This window comes from Symphalangus syndactylus, chromosome 18 (assembly GCF_028878055.3).
Source record: "Symphalangus syndactylus isolate Jambi chromosome 18, NHGRI_mSymSyn1-v2.1_pri, whole genome shotgun sequence".
Lineage (NCBI taxonomy): Eukaryota > Metazoa > Chordata > Mammalia > Primates > Hylobatidae > Symphalangus > Symphalangus syndactylus.
In genome coordinates this window covers 43840888-43859347 of record NC_072440.2, presented here as the reverse complement: position 1 = coordinate 43859347, position 18460 = coordinate 43840888, and the positions used below count along the sequence as shown (strand labels likewise).

The 18460-nt window shown below is 44.5% G+C and overlaps 1 protein-coding gene across 10 annotated transcripts in view; it reads left to right on the top strand.

The window, feature by feature from the left end:
* Positions 1 to 18111, top strand: part of IL31RA (interleukin 31 receptor A) — a 111512-nt gene extending 93401 nt beyond the window's left edge. For 5 of the 10 annotated variants that reach the window (XM_055251653.2, XM_055251655.2, XM_063622647.1 and 2 more), the window contains 8 exons: positions 674 to 890; positions 6807 to 6989; positions 8058 to 8159; positions 8970 to 9116; positions 11245 to 11385; positions 14164 to 14257; positions 15532 to 15613; positions 17328 to 18110. In XM_055251653.2, the coding sequence (XP_055107628.2) occupies positions 674 to 890; positions 6807 to 6989; positions 8058 to 8159; positions 8970 to 9116; positions 11245 to 11385; positions 14164 to 14257; positions 15532 to 15613; positions 17328 to 17804 (1443 nt within the window). In that variant the 3' untranslated portion in view covers positions 17805 to 18110. Of the gene's footprint in view, positions 1 to 673; positions 891 to 6806; positions 6990 to 8057; positions 8160 to 8969; positions 9117 to 11244; positions 11386 to 14163; positions 14258 to 15531; positions 15614 to 17327 lie in introns of all 10 variants that reach the window. The other 5 variants (XM_063622644.1, XM_063622645.1, XM_063622646.1 and 2 more) reach the window with 2 other exon arrangements.
* Positions 18112 to 18460: the final 349 nt, after the last annotated feature.

Sequence of the window (18460 nt, the reverse complement as noted above, 5' to 3'; positions counted from 1 at the left end):
GAAAGGGAAGCCCTATAAATTCTGGGAAATACTCACCATGCTGTCTCCTAGGCAAATGTCTGGTGAGTGGGCCCAAGTTCAAGGCTGAAAATAAGAGTTTAGCTTAAAGTCCTCAGGATTCCACCTTAAACTTCTCACCAAGGGTTTGGGACTGGCAGGGCAGCCCTCTTAGCTAGGATGCCTGGCTGGGGTGCCTGGTCCAGGGAAGCTGGCTCTCTTCTCAGAGGGAGAGGCATGGAAATAAAAGACTAGGGCATAGGGTACTCTCCAACTCTTGGATACTCCAGGCAAGAGATGACTCAGAGCCGGACCAGACTTGGATGGGCTCAGAGGGAATGTGTCAGCTTTTTAGCCCTTACTCCTCTACACGAGTGGGATGGAGCGAAAGATACAGGCAGAAGGAAATAAGGGTGGCTTGTTTACATTGTTTTGGGCATTCTAGTTTAGCCTCATGGAATTAGACGAAATTTAGTAAATCCGCTCTTCTGGCACTTGAAGTGTTACTATCACAGCCCAGGATGTGTTTTTCATCCCTAGAGGGTAATTACCTGATTGTAGTTTGGTACCTAATAGTTAGCCTTATTCCCCACCCTCACCCCCACCGCTTCTCACTGTCTCAATGCCTTTCTTTTTCTTTGTTGTTGGCAATAAATTTTGTTTTCTTTGGGTTCAGAAGGCAAGAGGAGCCCCAGTCCTAGAGAAAACACTTGGCTACAACATATGGTACTATCCAGAAAACAACACTAACCTCACAGAAACAATGAACACTACTAACCAGCAGCTTGAACTGCGTCTAGGAGGCAAGAGCTATTGGGTGTCTATGATTTCTTATAATTCTCTCGGGAAGTCTCCAGTGGCCACCCTGAGGATTCCAGCTATTCAGGAAAAACGTAAGTAGAGCATCAACTTCTTCCTTAGGTTCCTGGTCCCATCAACTGGCCAAGGAGCAGTCCCTGTGCTCTCAAGGGTGGCTGTTTCTCTTGAGTCAAAATGAAAATGGAGTGGGGACTTTTTAGGTTGTGGTGAAGCAATGAGAATTTGCTGGTAATCAATGAATCACTTGAAGTCATGTTCCTTTGGAACAAAGCCTTTGTTAAAAATCAGAGACTTTATAAATTACAGAATACAAAGCCATATGCCTAGAAGTTCTGTGTGCAGCTTTGATTTGTTCTGGTCTGAGTGAATGTAAGCTGGGTCGAGTCCTATGAAACTGTCCTATTTCTCACATTTGTCCTCTTTTACCGAAGCTGCTTTTGAACTGTTCTCCCCACAAATAGGTAGTCACCACATCCCATCCTTGGTTTAATGCTTGCTGTCCTGTTTTCTTCCTTTTCCCCTTCCATTTGTCACTATGGAAAAATTCTAGTGTTTATACTTGCCAATAAATTGTTCATTACACTTTTGGTTAAGTAGTTTTTGACATATTACTTCTCCCAGGCCAACTCATATTTATCCTGTTTTGGAATAAAAAATTTTCATTCAAAGAATTGCAGACAATAGATTTCCTCTTTTCTCTCTTATTTTTCTCTTTCAAACTTAGTACTATCCCTTATTCTATAAATTATCCTATTTATTTTACTACCTTTTTTTCCTCAATAGGATGTAAATGCCATGAGGGCAGGGATTTTTTGTCTGTTTTTCTTTTTTTTTTAACCTAATTCCCAACACTTAAAATAGCATAGAGCAGTTGGCATAGAGCAGGTGCGCAGTAACTATTTGTGGAAACATATCATAGTTAGGAATGTTCTCTCCAATTCACCACCTTTCTCTATTTGCTTCCACCTAGACTGGTTCAGACATTTACACAACCAGTTCTAGAATTCTCTGCCTGTGCTCCCTTCCATCTCTTCTCCTTCAGCCCTCATTTTGTAATTCCTAGATATTTATATTTTTGTATTTTGAGCTACACTTGATATTATTTTAGTTAGCATTTAATAGTGCTCCCTGTAGTCCTCATTTCCTGACATCCTAGTTCCTGCCTGTCCAACACCCTAGTGATGAAGTTCCTGACAAATGCACGTGTCATTGGGGCACACATTCTTTGTTAATGGAGGTGCTGTTGAATAGTAACCTCAGTTTCCCAGTGTGGCCCCAGGATGGGAGGCGGTAAAGAGTAAGGTATAAAAGCATGGGCTTTGGAATCCAGCGGCCCTGGGTTCAAATCTTTGCTCTTCCACAAGATACCATTAACCTTGGGCAAGTTACCTAACTTCTCTGAAGCTTAGCTACTCGTAAAATGGAGCTATTGTATAATAATACCTACCTCACAGAGCTGTAGTGAAGATTAAATGAGATCATGTATGTAAAATGCTTTGTCTGGTGCTAATTATTACTATTGTTGTTATTATTTTAATTTTGAGATGGAGTTTTGCTCTTGTTGCCCAGGCTGGAGTGCAAGGGTGTGATCTCAGCTCACCATAACCTCTGCCTCCTAGGTTCAAGCAATTCTCCTGCCTCACCCTCCTGAGTAGCTGGGATTACAGGCATGCACCACCATGCCAGGCTCATTTTGTATTTTTAGTAGAGACAGGGTTTCTCCATGTTGGTCAGGCTTGTCTCGAACTCCTGACCTCAGGTGATCCACCTGCCTCGGCGTCCCAAAGTGCTGGGATTATAGGCGTGAGCCACCGCTCCTGGCTTATTGTCATTCTTAATAAAATTTCTGATTGATCAAATTTCTGTTAGACACGGATTATCAACTTTAAAAATATAAAATACACTTTAAAGTTATGCTAAATTCACTTAAGTTTTTTTTGGCTTTGTGTCAGATACGACTGTGTGATCATCAATTATAAGGGTCCTAGATCAGGTATTGGCAAGCTGCAGCTTGCAGGTTAAATCTGGTTGGACACTTGTTATTATAAATGAAGTTTCACTCTAACACAACCACACATATTTGCTCACATATTGTTTATGGCTTCTTTTGTGCAACAGTGGCTAAGTTGAATAGTTATAACAGAGATGACCTAGCCCACAAAACCTAAAATCTAAAATATTTGCTATCTGGCTCTTTGCAGAGAAACTTTACAGATGCTAGTCCCAGACATATAGGAAAATGATGTTCTGGATGTGCGCGGTGGCTCACGCCTGTAATCCCAGCATTTTGAGGCCAAGGCGGGTGGATCACTGAGTTCAGGAGTTCGAGACAAGTCCAGGCAACATAGTGAAACCTTGTCTCTACAAAAAAAAAAAAAAATACAAAAATACAAAAATTAGCCAGGCCTGGTGGCATGTGCCTGTAGTCCCAGCTACTTGAGAGGCTGAGGGGGAAGAATCACTTGAGCCAAAGAGGATGAGGCTGCAGTGAACCGAGATTGCACCACTGCACTCCAGCCTGGGTGACAGAGCGAGACCCTGTCTCAAAAACAAACAAAAGAAAGTAATATTCTACAGAATTTTGCTTACTAAAGTGGAGGCAACTGGAGAATGAGAATAATAACTACAGAATAATAAGATAATTTTTGTAAGTATAACTATCAATAAGTAATAGTTATCATACATTGTCTACTAGTATGTGTCAGGAATTGTGCTAAGATAACATAGGTTTTCCCCTTTTAGCCTTGACATGACTCATGATGTAGATGCTGTGAGATCTATTTTATAGATGGCAAAGGGATTCAGGCAAGCTTAGTAATGTGCCCAAGGTCTCTGGAGTGGGATTCCAGCTTGGATCTGCAGAATTCCCAACTCGTACCATATCCCACAACATTAGATGTGTTATTCATAAAGTGGCTTGAATTCCAGTCACAGATGCGGTGTGACACTGAACTGGTTATTGACCTGTGCGGGCCTCCATGTTCCCCTCTTGGAATAAGGGCTTGGAATGAGGTTCCTTCTGCTCAACACGCCCTGGGTTTTGTGAGACCTGAGCCAGCAGGCGGCGGCGGCGTGGTCCCAGGCAGGGCATGGGAAAGCCTGGCCACTGTGTCATGAGGCCGGAGGAGGAAGATGGGCCCAAGGTGAGGCAGAGCCCAGGATGGGCCAGGACGGTTGGCAAAGGAGAAGCAGCACCAGCACTTGAGCCTCAGTGACTGTCTTCATGCAGATCACAAGAAATCAATGGCTCTCACAGTCAAAGCCCCTCCCTGCTTCTTCAAGGAAAGATCTGTGTTTCCTACCACACCTGAGGATGTTTGGAGTCATTGCTCAGAAAGCTCTTATTGAATGATGGAAGGACCTGGCGATTCGTTTCTATTGAGTAGAGTGATGACTTGGAAACTTCCCTTTTGGCGCCCCTTGGTGTGGCCAGGCTTTCCCCTTTCAAGGTTGACTCATGGCTTCCTGGGGCGGGCGCCACGCCCCTGTGGTCTCCGCAGTCTCTGACGTGCACTTGGCGCTTTAGACCGGCTCTCCCTGCTCCACAGAGCTCCAGCGTTGGTGAGAAGGAGTGTGGGGTTAGACACCAACACTGGCTTCTTCAGGCCAGGATTTGTGGGCAATCATTTTTTTAAAAAGTGCCTCCAGGGAGATGAGAAAGCTGCAGAAGCAGGCCAGGACAGGGCAGAGGCTGAGATGAAGGTGAGCTTTCAGAGCTGCTAAAACAGCACTGCAGACTGGGGGGCTTCGAACAACAGAACTTTATTGTCTCATGGTCCTGGGGGCCAGAAGTCCCAAATCAAGGTGCTGGTTGGCCATGCTCCCTAAAGTCTTTAGGGGAGAATCCTTCCTTACCCCTTCCAGCCTATAGTGGCCCCAGGTATTCCTTGGCTTGTGGTAGTTCCAGTAACTCCCGTAAATGTCTCCTTCAGTCTTCACATGGCTAGCTTCTTGTGTGTGTCTCTGTTTCCATGCCCAGATTCCTCTTTTCTCACAAAGGGCCCACTGTCTTAACTAATTACATCTGCAATGGCCTAGTTCCAAATACAGTCACGTTCTGTGGCACTGGGGATATACTTTGGGGGGATACAATTCAACCTGTAACAGGTACAATCTGAGATAAAAGCCCCAGGGAGGGGGGTTCCTACTGGATCTTGCAGAGGACTCTATCTAGAGTGTGAGTGACATCTCATAGTCATCCCCACCAAGCAAAACACACGCACACAGTACGAAGGAAGCTGAGTGGGTCTGGGTGGAGCACCAACATTGGCTGCTAGAAGAGTCTAGTTACATCTCCAAGGCTCCAGCAGGGACTTGCAGCCAAGACTGGCTGGGGCTGCTTCCAGGCGGTGAGCAGGGGAAGGCTGGAAGGAGAAACTCAGAGCCCTAGGGTTAGGGGGGGGTCCATCTCCAGGCTCTGTGCTTCTTGCCCCGGCCTCCGCTCCTTCTGTGGCTTCACATTGCCTCCATGCCTTAGTTGTCCTTTTTAGAGTTACCTTTTCAGGTTGATAAATTACCTGGCCTTGCTGCTAGGACTAGCCCCTGGAGTGTCGCCTAAGGACCCTGTTTGGGAAAAGGATCTGTCAACTGTGGCTTGCAAGAACAAGACTCCTAAATATACACACTGCCTGCTGAGGTTTGTTGCCAAGGAACAGCAGGATGCAGGACCCCCAGTCCCCACCCCAGATTCCTACATGTGGCCTAGGCTTCCAGCTTCAAAAGGCTTTTGGGTTTCTTTCATTTTTTTTTTTTTTGCAGGACACTTTTGTGCCTGTATCCAGGATCATCTCTGACATTCATTGAAATACTCTTCCTGGCTGGGCGTGGTGGCTCATGCCTGTAATCCCAGCATTTTGGGAGACTGACTGAGTTGGGCAGATCACTTGAGGTCAGAAGTTTGAGACCAGCCTGGCCAACATGGTGAAACCCCATCTCTACTAAAAATACAAAAAATTAGCCAAGTGTGTTAGCATGCACCTATAGTCCCAGCTACTCGGGAGGCTGAGGCACAAGAATCACTTGAACCCAGGAGGTGGAGGTTGCAGTGAGCCAAGATCATGCCACTGCACTCCAGCCTGGGTGACAGGGTGAGACTGTGCCTCAAAAAAAAAAAAAAAAAAAGAAAAAGAAATGCTCTTCCATGGATTTCAGTTTTGCAGGCTGAGGAGTGCTATGCTGGTGAGGACTGGGTGAGGGGAGAGCACGCCCTGGAATTTCTGAGCCCTGCCCAGTTTGTACCTTCCACCTCTGCCTCGCTGCACCTCCAATAGTTCTCTTCTGTGTGTTTGAATATTTCAATAAGATCTCTCTCTGATTCTGATTAAGTTCCAGACATTGGATTGGAAGCCACACACTCAACTTTTCTATTAAATAAATCCTTGTGACCTGTTTCCAGATTATTTTGGCCAGTCCTGCAGAAAATGTTGCCATTTATGTATTGATCCATACTAGGTAATTTGGATGGCAATGTCTTTATCTTTCTGGTACAAACGCAATACTTGCTGCCTTGAGGATAGGAATTCATATCCAGTTTGTGTAGAGCCAGACTATATAGTGAAAGTGTAAAGCCATCTCCCTGGTATGATTTTAAGGTCTCCATCTCCCAGCTTCCCAGCCACACAATTCCCCAGAGCCTGAAATTCTACCTTTGGAGATTCTCTGTCTCAGGTTTCCTTTCCATTTGACTTGCAGAGACACCTGTGGAAGGTAAGTCTTTTTAGACATCAACTGTCTAGTGAGATCCTTTTCTGGAAACAGGTCAATTTGGGGTAGGTAAAGGAAGATCAAGAAGCCACTTACTCCTCAAAGGTGTTGTGTAAGGAAAAAGGATGCAATAAAGGGAGTGAAAAGAGCCCCATCCAGGGAGGCTGCGGTGGAGATCCTGAACTTTGGCCTTGTTTTACAGCTGAGGCAATGAGGATGCCAATGTGGTTGTTGCATTTGGGGAATGAGTTGGGTAGCTGTGAAGAAGTCCTTTTCTCTCCTTTCAGCATTTCAGTGCATTGAGGTCATGCAGGTCTGCCTTGCTGAGGACCAGCTAGTGGTGAAGTGGCAAAGCTCTGCTCTAGACGTGAACACTTGGATGATTGAATGGTTTCCGGACGTGGACTCAGAGCCCACCACCCTTTCCTGGGAATCTGTGTCTCAGGCCACGAACTGGACAATCCAGCAAGGTAGCCAGGGCGGAACCCACAGGTTCCCTCATTGCAGGGTTTGGTTTCATTTTCATCCATTTTTAGATCTTTAACTTTGGCTTCAAAGCTGTTAGTGTGGTTAATAGCATTTGACAAGCTTGTGCAAGCTTAATGAAGTGACACGCTTCTTGGTATTTCCAAGGCAAGGCTGGCACAGAAAGCCGTGGGTGTCAAGCAGACCAGGTATCTGATCGGTCTCCAGGTGGAAAACACCATCTTAACACCCACCATCAGAGAGTCCTTCCTGGAGAGCTGGGTCATCCCTTGGATAACTCCAGAGTGTGGATCCCAGCTGGCCTACCTACGATACTTTCTTCAGTTCTGGTTGCCTGTTTAAGAGTTAGGCCCCCTTCCCAGGTGATTGTTATAGGAATAGCCTTCTTTTCAGGAAAGTCCCTGCTCTATGTAGGATACACGAGTGAGGCTTTACTCTTTATTTTTAATTTTGTTTAAATTTTTATTTTCTAGAGACAGGGTCTTGCTTGACTGCCAAGGATGGAGTGCAGTGGCACAATCATAGCTCACTGTAACCTCAAACTCCTGGGCTCAAGTGATCCTCCTGCCTCAGCCTCCCTAATGAGGCTTTACCCTTTTAATCCTGTCACTACAATCATTTCTTAATGCTTCAAACATCCATATTAAGAATAATACACATGCAGGGATGCAGACAAGTAGAGGAGATAGAAGTCACAGTGTTTGAGATCCACAGGGTGATGATATGTTGTTCTAGGACTTAATTAGGCAGCGTATTCCGCGATCTTATGGATCTCTCTGCTGCAACAGTATTTGGTCAGAACAGACCTGGGGATTCCCTGCCTCCAAAAAAGAAAAAGCTAAAAAGCTAAATTTAAAAATAAGAATTAATTAGAAAATCTGAGAAAAGCAATAGACATTAGAGACCAACCTAACCTGTTTATTTTCCAGAGGTGGAAACTATAGAGAAATGGAACATCTTCCATAAGTGTTTGGCCATAACTCTTAGTCTAGTATTCCTTCCACTGTGCCATGCTCTGCACTTATGCTTTTTTTTTTCTTTCTTTTTTACAGATAAATTAAAACCTTTCTGGTGCTATAACATCTCTGTGTATCCAATGTTGCACGACAAAGTTGGCGAGCCATATTCCATCCAGGCTTATGCCAAAGAAGGCGGTATGAATGGACAAGGCCCTGTGGGGAAAAGGAAACAGTGGGACCTGTCCCACATGTCAGTAAGGCTGCAAGTGCCTGTAGCTCATTCCCAGCCATCTTAGGGCTCATTTGTGCTTCATCTTGTAGTGAGCTCTGTATGTTATGAATTTGCTGAATTCTGAAGCTGGGGTAGACATTACAGATCATTGAGTCCAATCCCCTCATTTCACAAATGGAAAATTAAAGCTCAGAGAGGTGAAATAACTTGCCCAAAGTCACAAATAAACAGTGCAAGTAGAGCTACTACCAGCAATAACACTGAATTAAGACCACATCAGGGAGCCTACAGAGTTCATCCTAAGCTAGGGATGTTAAAAAATTATTTTTAATTATGTAGCAATAAGCAAAGGCTTTACTGGTAAATGCCTCAAGCTTTACTTTTATCTTTTTGGAAGTTCATGTCTTCCAGATTCAACATTGGAAAATATCTTCTGCCACTCAAAGGTAGCCTATGGAGCCATATTCTTCAACTATTTGATAATAACTACACTTTACAGATATGAATGAAAAAGCTGGGTACCAAATTGGAGTGAGACATCTATAAGAAAGGACTTTTTCAAGTGATCTTGTTGCCACTTCTCTTCTTGCTTAAGAGAGATGGCTCTAGAAAACAATTTTCCCAAACAAGCTGATTCATCGGTTCCCTACTCACCCCTCACCCCTCGCCTCCAGCACTGTGGTTTGGTCTGAGTACTGGCCAGAGCCTTTGTGGGGGAACGATCTCCTAGAGTGCGGTTCATTGATTATCATTTATCCCCCTGTCCTTTCCAGTTCCATCAGAAGGTCCTGAGACCAAGGTGGAGAACATTGGCGTGAAGACGGTCACGATCGCATGGAAAGAGATTCCCAAGAGTGAGAGAAAGGGTATCATCTGCAACTATACCATCTTTTACCAAGCTGAAGGTGGAAAAGGATTCTGTAAGCGCACCCATAACCAAGTGGAAAAAAACCCCAAGCTCCAGATAGATGCTATGGATAGACCTGTTGTAGGCATGGCTCCCCCATCTCATTGTGACCTGCAACCTGGCATGAATCACTTAGCTTCTTTAAGTCTCTCTGAAAATGGGGCCAAGAGCACCCGCCTTTTGGGGTTTTGGGGGTTAAATGAGAGTGAAGTGACAGTACCTGAGAGGAGAGTCCTGAGGAAACGGAAGGAGTTGTTATAATTTGTCCTGGTTGGGCCCTGAATTGACCTCCCGGGAGCTCCCTGACCATCATTCCCAGGAATGGCATGCCTGGCTTAAAGAGTGAGGAGGAACAGACCCTGTCACCATGACTTCTACTGCCCCTGCCAAATCATGCTTTTGTTTTTCAGTCCACCTTATCTCCTGACATCTTAAATACTGGGCAAGGCTTGGATTCTTGCTTAGGCTAAATAATTTTTTCTTATGCTAAAATACATGTAAAATATTTTTCCAGTTTAAACATTTGAAAGTGTACAATTTAGTGGCATTAGAAGCATTCACAATATTGTTCAACCATCACCACTATTTCCAGAACTCTTCTATTTCTGCCCAGTAGAGGCCCTATACCCATTCATTAGTCACTCCCCATTCCTCTCCTCCCACAGCCCCTGGCAACCACCAAGCTGCTTTGTGTCTCTATGGATTGCCTATTTTGGATATTTCATATACATAGAATCATAAAATATGTGGCCTTTGTGTCTGGCTTCTTTCATGTAGCATGTTTTCAAAGTTCATCCATGTTACAGCATGATTTTGTACTTATTTATTTTTATGGCTGAATAATATTCCATTGTGTGGATATTCCATATTTGGTTTATCCATTCATCAGTTGATGAACATTTAGGTTGTTTCAACCTTTAGGCTACTGTGAATAGGGCTGCTATGAACAGATGTCTGCTACGAACATATGCTGCTGTGTACAAATATGTGTTTGAGTTTGTGCTTTTCGTTCTTTTGGGCGTATACCTAGAAGTTGAATTGCTGGATCATATGGTAACTCTAGTTTAACTTACTGAGGAGCCACCAAACTGTTTTCCACAGTGACTACTCCACACTATACATTTCTTACTAGCAATGTTTGAGGGTTTTCATTTCCCTGCATCCTTGTCAATATGTGTGATTTTTCATTAAAAAAAATTATATGGCTTTCCTGGTAGGTATGTAGTGGTTGTCTCATTGACTTGCATTTCCCTACCGACTAATAATGTTGGGCATCTTTTCATGTAGTTTTTGCCCATTTGTATATCTTCTTTTTTTTTTTTTTTTTTTTTTTTTTTGAGATGGAGTTTTGCTCTTGTTACCCAGACTGGAGTGCAATGGCATGATCTCGTCTGCAACCTCCACCTCCCAGGTTCAAGCAATTCTCCTGCCTCAGCCTCCCAAGTAGCTGGGATTGCAGGCATGTGCCACCACGTCCAGCTAATTTTGTATTTTTAGTAGAGATGGAGTTTCTCCATGTTGGTCAGGCTGGTCTCGAACTCCTGACCTCAGGTGATCTGCTTGCCCTGGCCTCCTGAAGTGCTGGGATGACAGGCGTGAGACACTGTGCCCAGCCAGCCCATTTGTATATCTTCTTTGGAGAAGTGTCTTTTTAATCTTTTATCTTATGTTTAAATTGGGTTGTCTTTTCGTTATTGAATTTATAAGAGTTCTTTTTATATTCTGGATATGTTATTTATCAGATATATGATTTATAAATATTTTCTCCCATTCTATGGATTATCTTTTCATTCTCGATATTATCTTTTGATGCACAAAAACTTTGAATTTTAGTGAAGTCCAGCTTAATCTATTTTTTTCTTTTGCGGCTTGTGCTTTTGGTGTCATATCTAAGAAACCATTGTGAAATTCAAGGTCGTGAAGATTTATCCTATGCTGTCTTCTAAGAGTTTTTATAGTTCTAGCACTTATATTGAGGTCCTTGATCCATCTTGATATTTAAGCAGGACATGAATAGGGGTCAGAATATGAGACAGCTGAGCTTGGAAGCACAGGTTCCAATGCTCTTATTTTGGTGCTACTGGGACACAATTTTCAGTCTGGTTTGGCTGTGGTGTTTGACCTCTGTATTTTTCCTTTAGCCAAGACAGTCAATTCCAGCATCTTGCAGTACAGCCTGGAGTCCCTGCAACGAAAGACCTCTTACACTGTTCAGGTCATGGCCAGCACCAGTGCTGGGGGAACCAACGGGACCAGCATAAATTTCAAGACATTGTCATTCAGTGAGTATTTCCTTCAAGCCTTAGGTACCTCTCCCTCATATTTACCTTACATCAGAGAGAAATGACATCTGCCAGAAGCTGGAGGAAGCCAAATGAAAGGGCAGTGCCTAGTGAAAAGAGCCGCCCTGCTCTCTGGCTCACCAACCTTCCTGGAAAGCATATAGGTGAGGAGACGGGAGGGAGAGAGCAGGCGAGTTGAGAGCCAAATTTGGAAACGCTGGTCATTTTGGTCGTTTCTCATGGGCAGCCACAAATCATCTGGAGGAGGAGGTGGCAAATTAATGCCAACTTCAGTCTTAGCACCAAACCAGCTCCCATCTCAAGGCTGTCTCCCCGTTCACAGTCACCACTTTCTGCATGTTATAGGTTACGGTATGTATTAGTCTGTTTTCATGCTGCTGATAAAGACATACCTGAGACTGGGTAATTCATAAAGAAAAAGAAGTTTAATGGACTCACAGTTCCACGTGGCTGGGGAAGCCTCACAGTCATGGTGGAAGGCGAAATGCACATCTTACATGATGGCAGACAAGAGAATGAGGACCAAGTCAAAGGGGTTTCCCCCTATAAAACCGTCGGATCTCATGAGATTTATTCACTACTATGAGAACAGTATGGGGGAATTTGCCCCCATGATTCAATTATCTCCCACTGGGTCCCTCCCACAACACGTAGGAATTATGGGAGCTACAATTCAAAATGAGATTTGGGTGGGGACACAGCCAAACCATATTACTGTACAACAGGGCCTTCAAGGGAAAACCTTGGGTTAACTCAGGACTACTGACCCATAGGAAGGGGCTTAACCTCATCATTTGTGGAGGTTTATTTTTGAGCAAAAAGACATATGATATATTTAACTTATCCACTTTTACATTAAAAAATAGCAAGAAAAATTTACTAGAGACAACAAATAATGTAAAATATAATGTGGCTTCATACGATGGCTGGTTAAGGGAGATTTAGAGGCAGGCAGATGGAATGAGGAGGGAGATGAAGCAGAAAGAAGGAAGGAGGATGGGAGAAACAGAAATATGTTCATTTTGCTAAGTCCTTGAGTGACAGAGATTTGATTTTTAAGTACGTACTGAAACTGTCTTAAAGAATGAACAACTTTTTAGATTAAAAATGAAGGAACACTGCCAAGTTTTTGCAATAACTGAGGCAAGCTAAAAATTGCTTGAAATATTCTTGAAAGCCTCTTATGCATCACATTTTTCAAGAATAAAATTGCTTTATGACTCTGGAAAATGTGAGTATGACTTTTTTTTACAGAGAAAACATATTCTGTTTTGATGGACTAACATTGCCTTCTAGGAACTCTTTTTGATATGCTGTTTAAAATCTTTTAAAGCTATATTGAATTTTTGCAACACTGGGCACAAATTTCATCAGCTCAAAGAGTTTTCTCCAAGGGTTAAATGAAGGCAAGATCAAGCCCTGGAACCTAGAAGTTTCCTACCCTGGTCTATAGATTATAAATCACCCTGCTTCCATTTTTGATCCTCTATAATCCATTTTCCACACAGCAGCCAGAGTTTCAAACCCTGAATTCTCTGCTTAAAAGTCACCAGTGACTTTTATTATATTTTAAAGAAAATCTAAACTCCTTCCTATAACTTTCAAGGTCTTTCATCATCTGTCCCTTACTGACCTCATTTTTCCTGCTGCTTTATGCCTCTGTTTATCTTCCTTACCTTATCCACTGTTTCTTTTGCCTGGAATGCTTTTCTCCATGTTTTTGCGTGGCTGGATCCTTCACACTATTAAGATCAGCTTGAATTTCACTCCTGCCTTGGACACCTTAGCTAAAGTTGCTGTCTGGATGCAGTGGCTCATGCCTGTAACTCCAGCACTTTGGGAGGCCAAGGCAGGAGGATCACTCAAGGCCAGGAGTTCAAGACCAGCCTGGCCAACATGGTGAAACCCAGTCTCTACCTAAAATACAAAAATTAGCTGGGCTTGGTGGCAGGCGCCTATAATCCCAGCTACCAGGGTGGCTGGGGCAGGAGAATCACTTGAACCCAGGAGGCGGAGGTTGCAGTGAGCCGAGATGCACCACTGCACTCCAGCCTGGGCGACAGAGCGAGATTCCATCTCAAAAAAAAAAAAAAAATCTAAAAATTAGCTGGGCGTGATGGCTTGCACCTGTAAGTCCTAAGTACTTGGGAGGCTGAGGCAGGAGGTTGCTTGAGCCCAGGAGTTCGAGGCTACAGTGAGCTATGATCATGCCAGTGCACTCCAGCCTGGGCGACAGAGCGAGACCCATCTCAAAAAAATATTTTTAAAAATTAAAAAGTAAGTGCTCAATAAATATTCACTGAATGAATGCTGTTGGAATGAATGCTGCCAGGAAGACACCTAGATGGGGAGGAATAAAATTCTGTTTTTTGTTTTTGTTTTCGTTTTTGAGATCAAGTTTAGCCCTGTCGCCCAGGCTGGAGTGCAATGGCATGATCAGCGCTCACTGCAACCTCCGCCTCCCAGGTTCAAGCGATTCTTCTGCCTCAGCCTCCTGAGTAGCTGGGATTACAGGTGCACGCTATCACACCCGGCTAATTTTTTGTATCTTTAGTAGAGACGGGGTTTCACTATGTTGGCCAGGCCGGTCTCAAACTCCTGACCTGGGGTCTTTTTAGTGGAAAGAAATTGAATTTAATTGAAAGAAAACTAATAAGAAATTGTGTTGCTGAAGCTACTAGAAGAAAAAGTTAATCATTGATTTTTGTCAAGAAGGTGAGGAACTCACTACTGACTTTTGTTCTTTCTTTTTCAAAGGTGGCTTTGAGATTATCCTTATAACTTCTCTGATTGGTGGAGGCCTTCTTATTCTCATTATCCTGACAGTGGCATATGGTCTCAAAAAACCCAAGTGAGTCTGCAGACAACAGTGGGTGCCTTAAAAATCAGGGACAAAAAGGGGTTGAAGTCATCATAGGTGCTTCCTAGGGTAGGGCACTCTACCATTAAGGGGTGTTCATTCATTTATTAACTTGGTGCTTATTTATTGAGGTTATTAAAGGCCACGCTCAGTGGCTCATCAGAATTCTGACCAAGCAAGAGCACTTTCGTTTCCCAGAGCTCCGTGCCCAGGTCTAAGCCTTTTTGAGGCCAGGAGAGTGCCAGCTGCCCCACAGGCTCTGTCTGCTCCATTTGCCATCTGAGACTGGAGTTGGAGAGCAGGCCCTTTCTCTCAGTGTCTAGTGGGGCCCCTGGCTGCAGCAAGAGGCCTTGTTGCAAGCCTCTATCTCAGGCAGAGCAGGGAGCAGTGTTTCCACGGTGTTGGAGTGCTGGCCAGTCGTCTGTGAGTGCAAGCTTATTGCTTGCTTGTGGTGCAGTGTTGAGGGTCTGGCTGCAGGGGCCTTTACCCCGCTTGCCCTGGGCACTGTGGGGAAGAAAGCATGTCTTCAGGGCCTTACACTTTCTCTCTGCAGTGAGCCTTATGGCACCCTAATGGTCCTTCCCTGCTTGAGCTGTCTCTCCAAATTAGACAGTTGTGAGTCATCTCTGTCAAGCAGCTGCACTTAGTTAATGGTCAAGCTAATATCAACCTCAGTTACCAACTGTAGGTAATAACCAAGCCACCAGCATAGATTCTTGTACATTATGCACTTAAGTAATCATTTTGATCTTAGCATGCATCAGAATCAGGCCTCACCCCCAAAGCTTCTGATTCAGTGGTTCTAGGGTAAAGCCCCAAAATTTGCATTTCTAACAAGTTCCCAGGTGATCCCGATGCTGCTAGTTGGGACCACACTTCGAGAACCATTGCAGGAAAGTGTGGGTAGCTTATAAGGTTTATAAATATTGTCCTTCCCAGAGGATAAGCCTCAAAGGAATGACTCTGTGATGGTGCAATTTACAGCATCGGGACCAGGTATGGAGATGCCGAGATGGGAGAGGGGAAGATAAGCTTTGTATGAGGAGAATCTCCTTTGATCACATCCCACAGAGAACTTGCAATGTCACCCCCCAACACACACTGCAAAACAACTCCACTTTCCCAGGTTCTGTCAGGCGGACATGCCCTTATTTAGGAGGGAACCTTACAATTCCCTTTAGCACAGCCTCACTCTTTTCACTCAGCCATATGGTGCTAATGCCTCTTGGCTTCACTTCCCGTCTTAACATTTTCTCTCTCATTAGCAAATTGACTCGCCTGTGTTGGCCCAGCGTTCCCAACCCTGCTGAGAGTAGTATAGCCACATGGCGTGGAAATGATTTCAAGGTAAACTCTCCTGTTTTTATTAAGGAAATCATTGTCGTGGGAGGTAGACAAGGTGAATGGAGAGGGGCAAGCGTCCTAGGCTGAGCTTTTTTTGAGGTTCACATCAAGAGAACTTGAGTTGAAAAGTCTCAGGGAATGGCAGGCAGGGCAGATGGAATCAGCCTTCCTGGAATGGCTTTGACCTCATGCTTTGACAAGGGGAAAGGGCTTCACCAGGCTCATGAGGACCCAGTGCGTTCCCAGGTGGAACTGGTCCCATAAAGGATGCTGCAGAATAAACACACTGGCCCTACCCTTCCTGACCTGATGAGCTAATTAGAGAGAGAGGAGGCCTGGCTATAGGATTTGAAGCCATTTACAAAGCAGCCAGGAGCACATTAATCTAAAGACTGCCTAAATATCACCAGGGAATGTCGATGGGCATGGCAGTCTGAGGCTGCCTCAGGTTGCTTTTCTCAGGTTGGGGACGTCAGAGTCAGGCTTTATTTAACTGGCATTGGGGTTTTCTAGTGAGTATTCCTTAACTAGAAACCCTCCATTTGCATAAATTTTTAAGTGGAAAACTGTTAGGGAAATTTTAAAGTTTAATTTCTTGCTTACGTAGAAACAAGCCCAGTCAAATATAACCTTTAAATCCTTATTACTGAAAGGCTGTTTCCAGTTTTTCCTTGATGCACACATTTTAAATATTAGTCCTTGTTCCCATTCAGAAGTCTTTTTTGAGCATGGGCATTTTGTTATAATGGGCTTTCTTTCTATTTCCTCCTCTTATCAGTCCGGTATACTGGACTGATTTATACCCCCATTTACTTTCCTGCTTATTGAATGTCATTTAGAGAGTAAATGGATTCATAGGCAGTGCTCTCTGATAACTAACATGGTTTTTGAATAATCTGTAGGTTGGGCCTCTAGAACCAGCACTTATTAATCACTCACTACATGCCAGGTGCTGGGCTAGGCCCTAGGGATACAAATGACAAAGTCACTGTCCCTGCCATGAGGCCACCTCTGATTTTCTGGTGAGGTTGAACAAGTCTGTCTCTATGATGTGGTTTTTCCATCACTAAGAGTTCTAATTTTGGTGCTTCCCTCTTAACTGGGTTTTGTGAGCATGGGATTGTGTGGAAAATAGCCTTGTACACTCTAGCCGAAGAAATTGTTTGAATTGGCTGGGTGCGGCGGCTCATGCCTATAATCCCAGCATTTTGGGAGGCCAAAGCAGGTGGACTGCTTGAGCTCAGGAGTTCAAGACCAGCCTGGGTAACATGACAAAACCCCATCTCCACAAAAAATAAAAAAAATTAGCCAGGTGTGGTGGTATGCGTCTGTAGCCCTAGCTACTCAGGAGGCTGAGCGGGGAGAATTACCCGAGGCTGAGAAGTTGAGGCTGCAGTGAGTGGTGATCATGGTACTGCACTCCAGCCTGGGCAACGGGAGTGAGACCCTGTCTAAAAAAAAAAAAAATTATATACATATATATAAATAAATTTTAAAAATTGTTTGAATCCAGGGCACTGTTTCTCAGGAAATGTGCCACTCCTTCCAAGCTCTGTGGAAGGGCATGCAGAGAGGGTTGGCCACCACTTCTGGGCCTGGGAGGAAGGTGGGGGCTGTTCTGGAGGTGGGCATTTGCTGTCCCAAGCCTAACGAGTTTTTGGCTATGTCATATGTGACTCCTAAATGACCACTTGGGATGACCCTTTTTCTTTTCCAGGATAAGCTAAACCTGAAGGAGTCTGATGACTCCGTGAACACAGGAAACAGGATCTTAAAACCATATTCCACCCCCAGTGACAAGTTGGTGATTGACAAGTTGGTGGTGAACTTTGGGAATGTTCTGCAAGAAATCTTCACAGATGAAGCCAGAATGGGTCAGGAAAACAATTTAGGAGGGGAAAAGAATGAGTACGTGACCTACCCCTTCAGGCCTGACTGTCCCCTGGGGAAAAGTTTTGAGACGCTCCCAGTTTCACCTGAGATTCTGCCCAGAAAATCCCAATACCTACGTTTGAGGATGCCAGAGGGGACCTGCCTGGAAGCCAAAGAGCAGCTTCTCTTTTCTGGTCAAAGTTTAGTACCAGATCATCTGTGTGAGGAAGGAGCCCCAAATCCATATTTGAAAAATTCAGTGACAACCAGGGAATTTCTTGTGTCTGAAAAACTTCCAGAGCACACCAAGGGAGACGTCTAAATGCGACCATAGCATGAGACCCATGGGGCCTCAGTGTGGATGACTCTTGCCAGAGAAGATATCAAGACTCGGCATGCAGCGCTTGCTTGGCCCCGCCACATCCTGCCTGGGTTAAAGTCTCCCCTGCCCCTGAGCTGCCAGTTGAACTTGGTCGGCACAGATGTGACCTTGTACTGGGAAGAAGGGATGGTGATAAGCCCGAGTTTTGTAAAGGAAAAGCAATCTCTTTTCTTTTGTTTAGATACCAAGCTCTCACCGAGGCCTCCTGACAGATTGACTTTGGAGGAAGGGCCCAGGTTCTGAGCCCAAAGGACCCCCAAGGTGGACATATCTGGCCTCCCGGGAATTGGGTCACGGTCCCAGCCTTTGCTGGGGCTAAGCCTCAGAGTTCCAGAAGGCCTTTCCCTGCTGCCAGAAGACAGTTGTTTTGTTGGTTCTTGGGTGGTCTGGTGGGAGCCTGGGCTTTGGGCTTCCCCTACGAGGTAGCCCTGAAGCCTTCCTCTCTCCCCACAGCTGGGGCTGCAGGTGGAGTGGACCTTCCTAAGGGGTTGCCTGAGGCTCCTCACATCCTCTTAGATCTCAAGTGACTGTAGCAACACTGCACCTGAGAATCCTCACCCCCAATTTAGAGTGCATTGACTACTAAAAAATCAAGG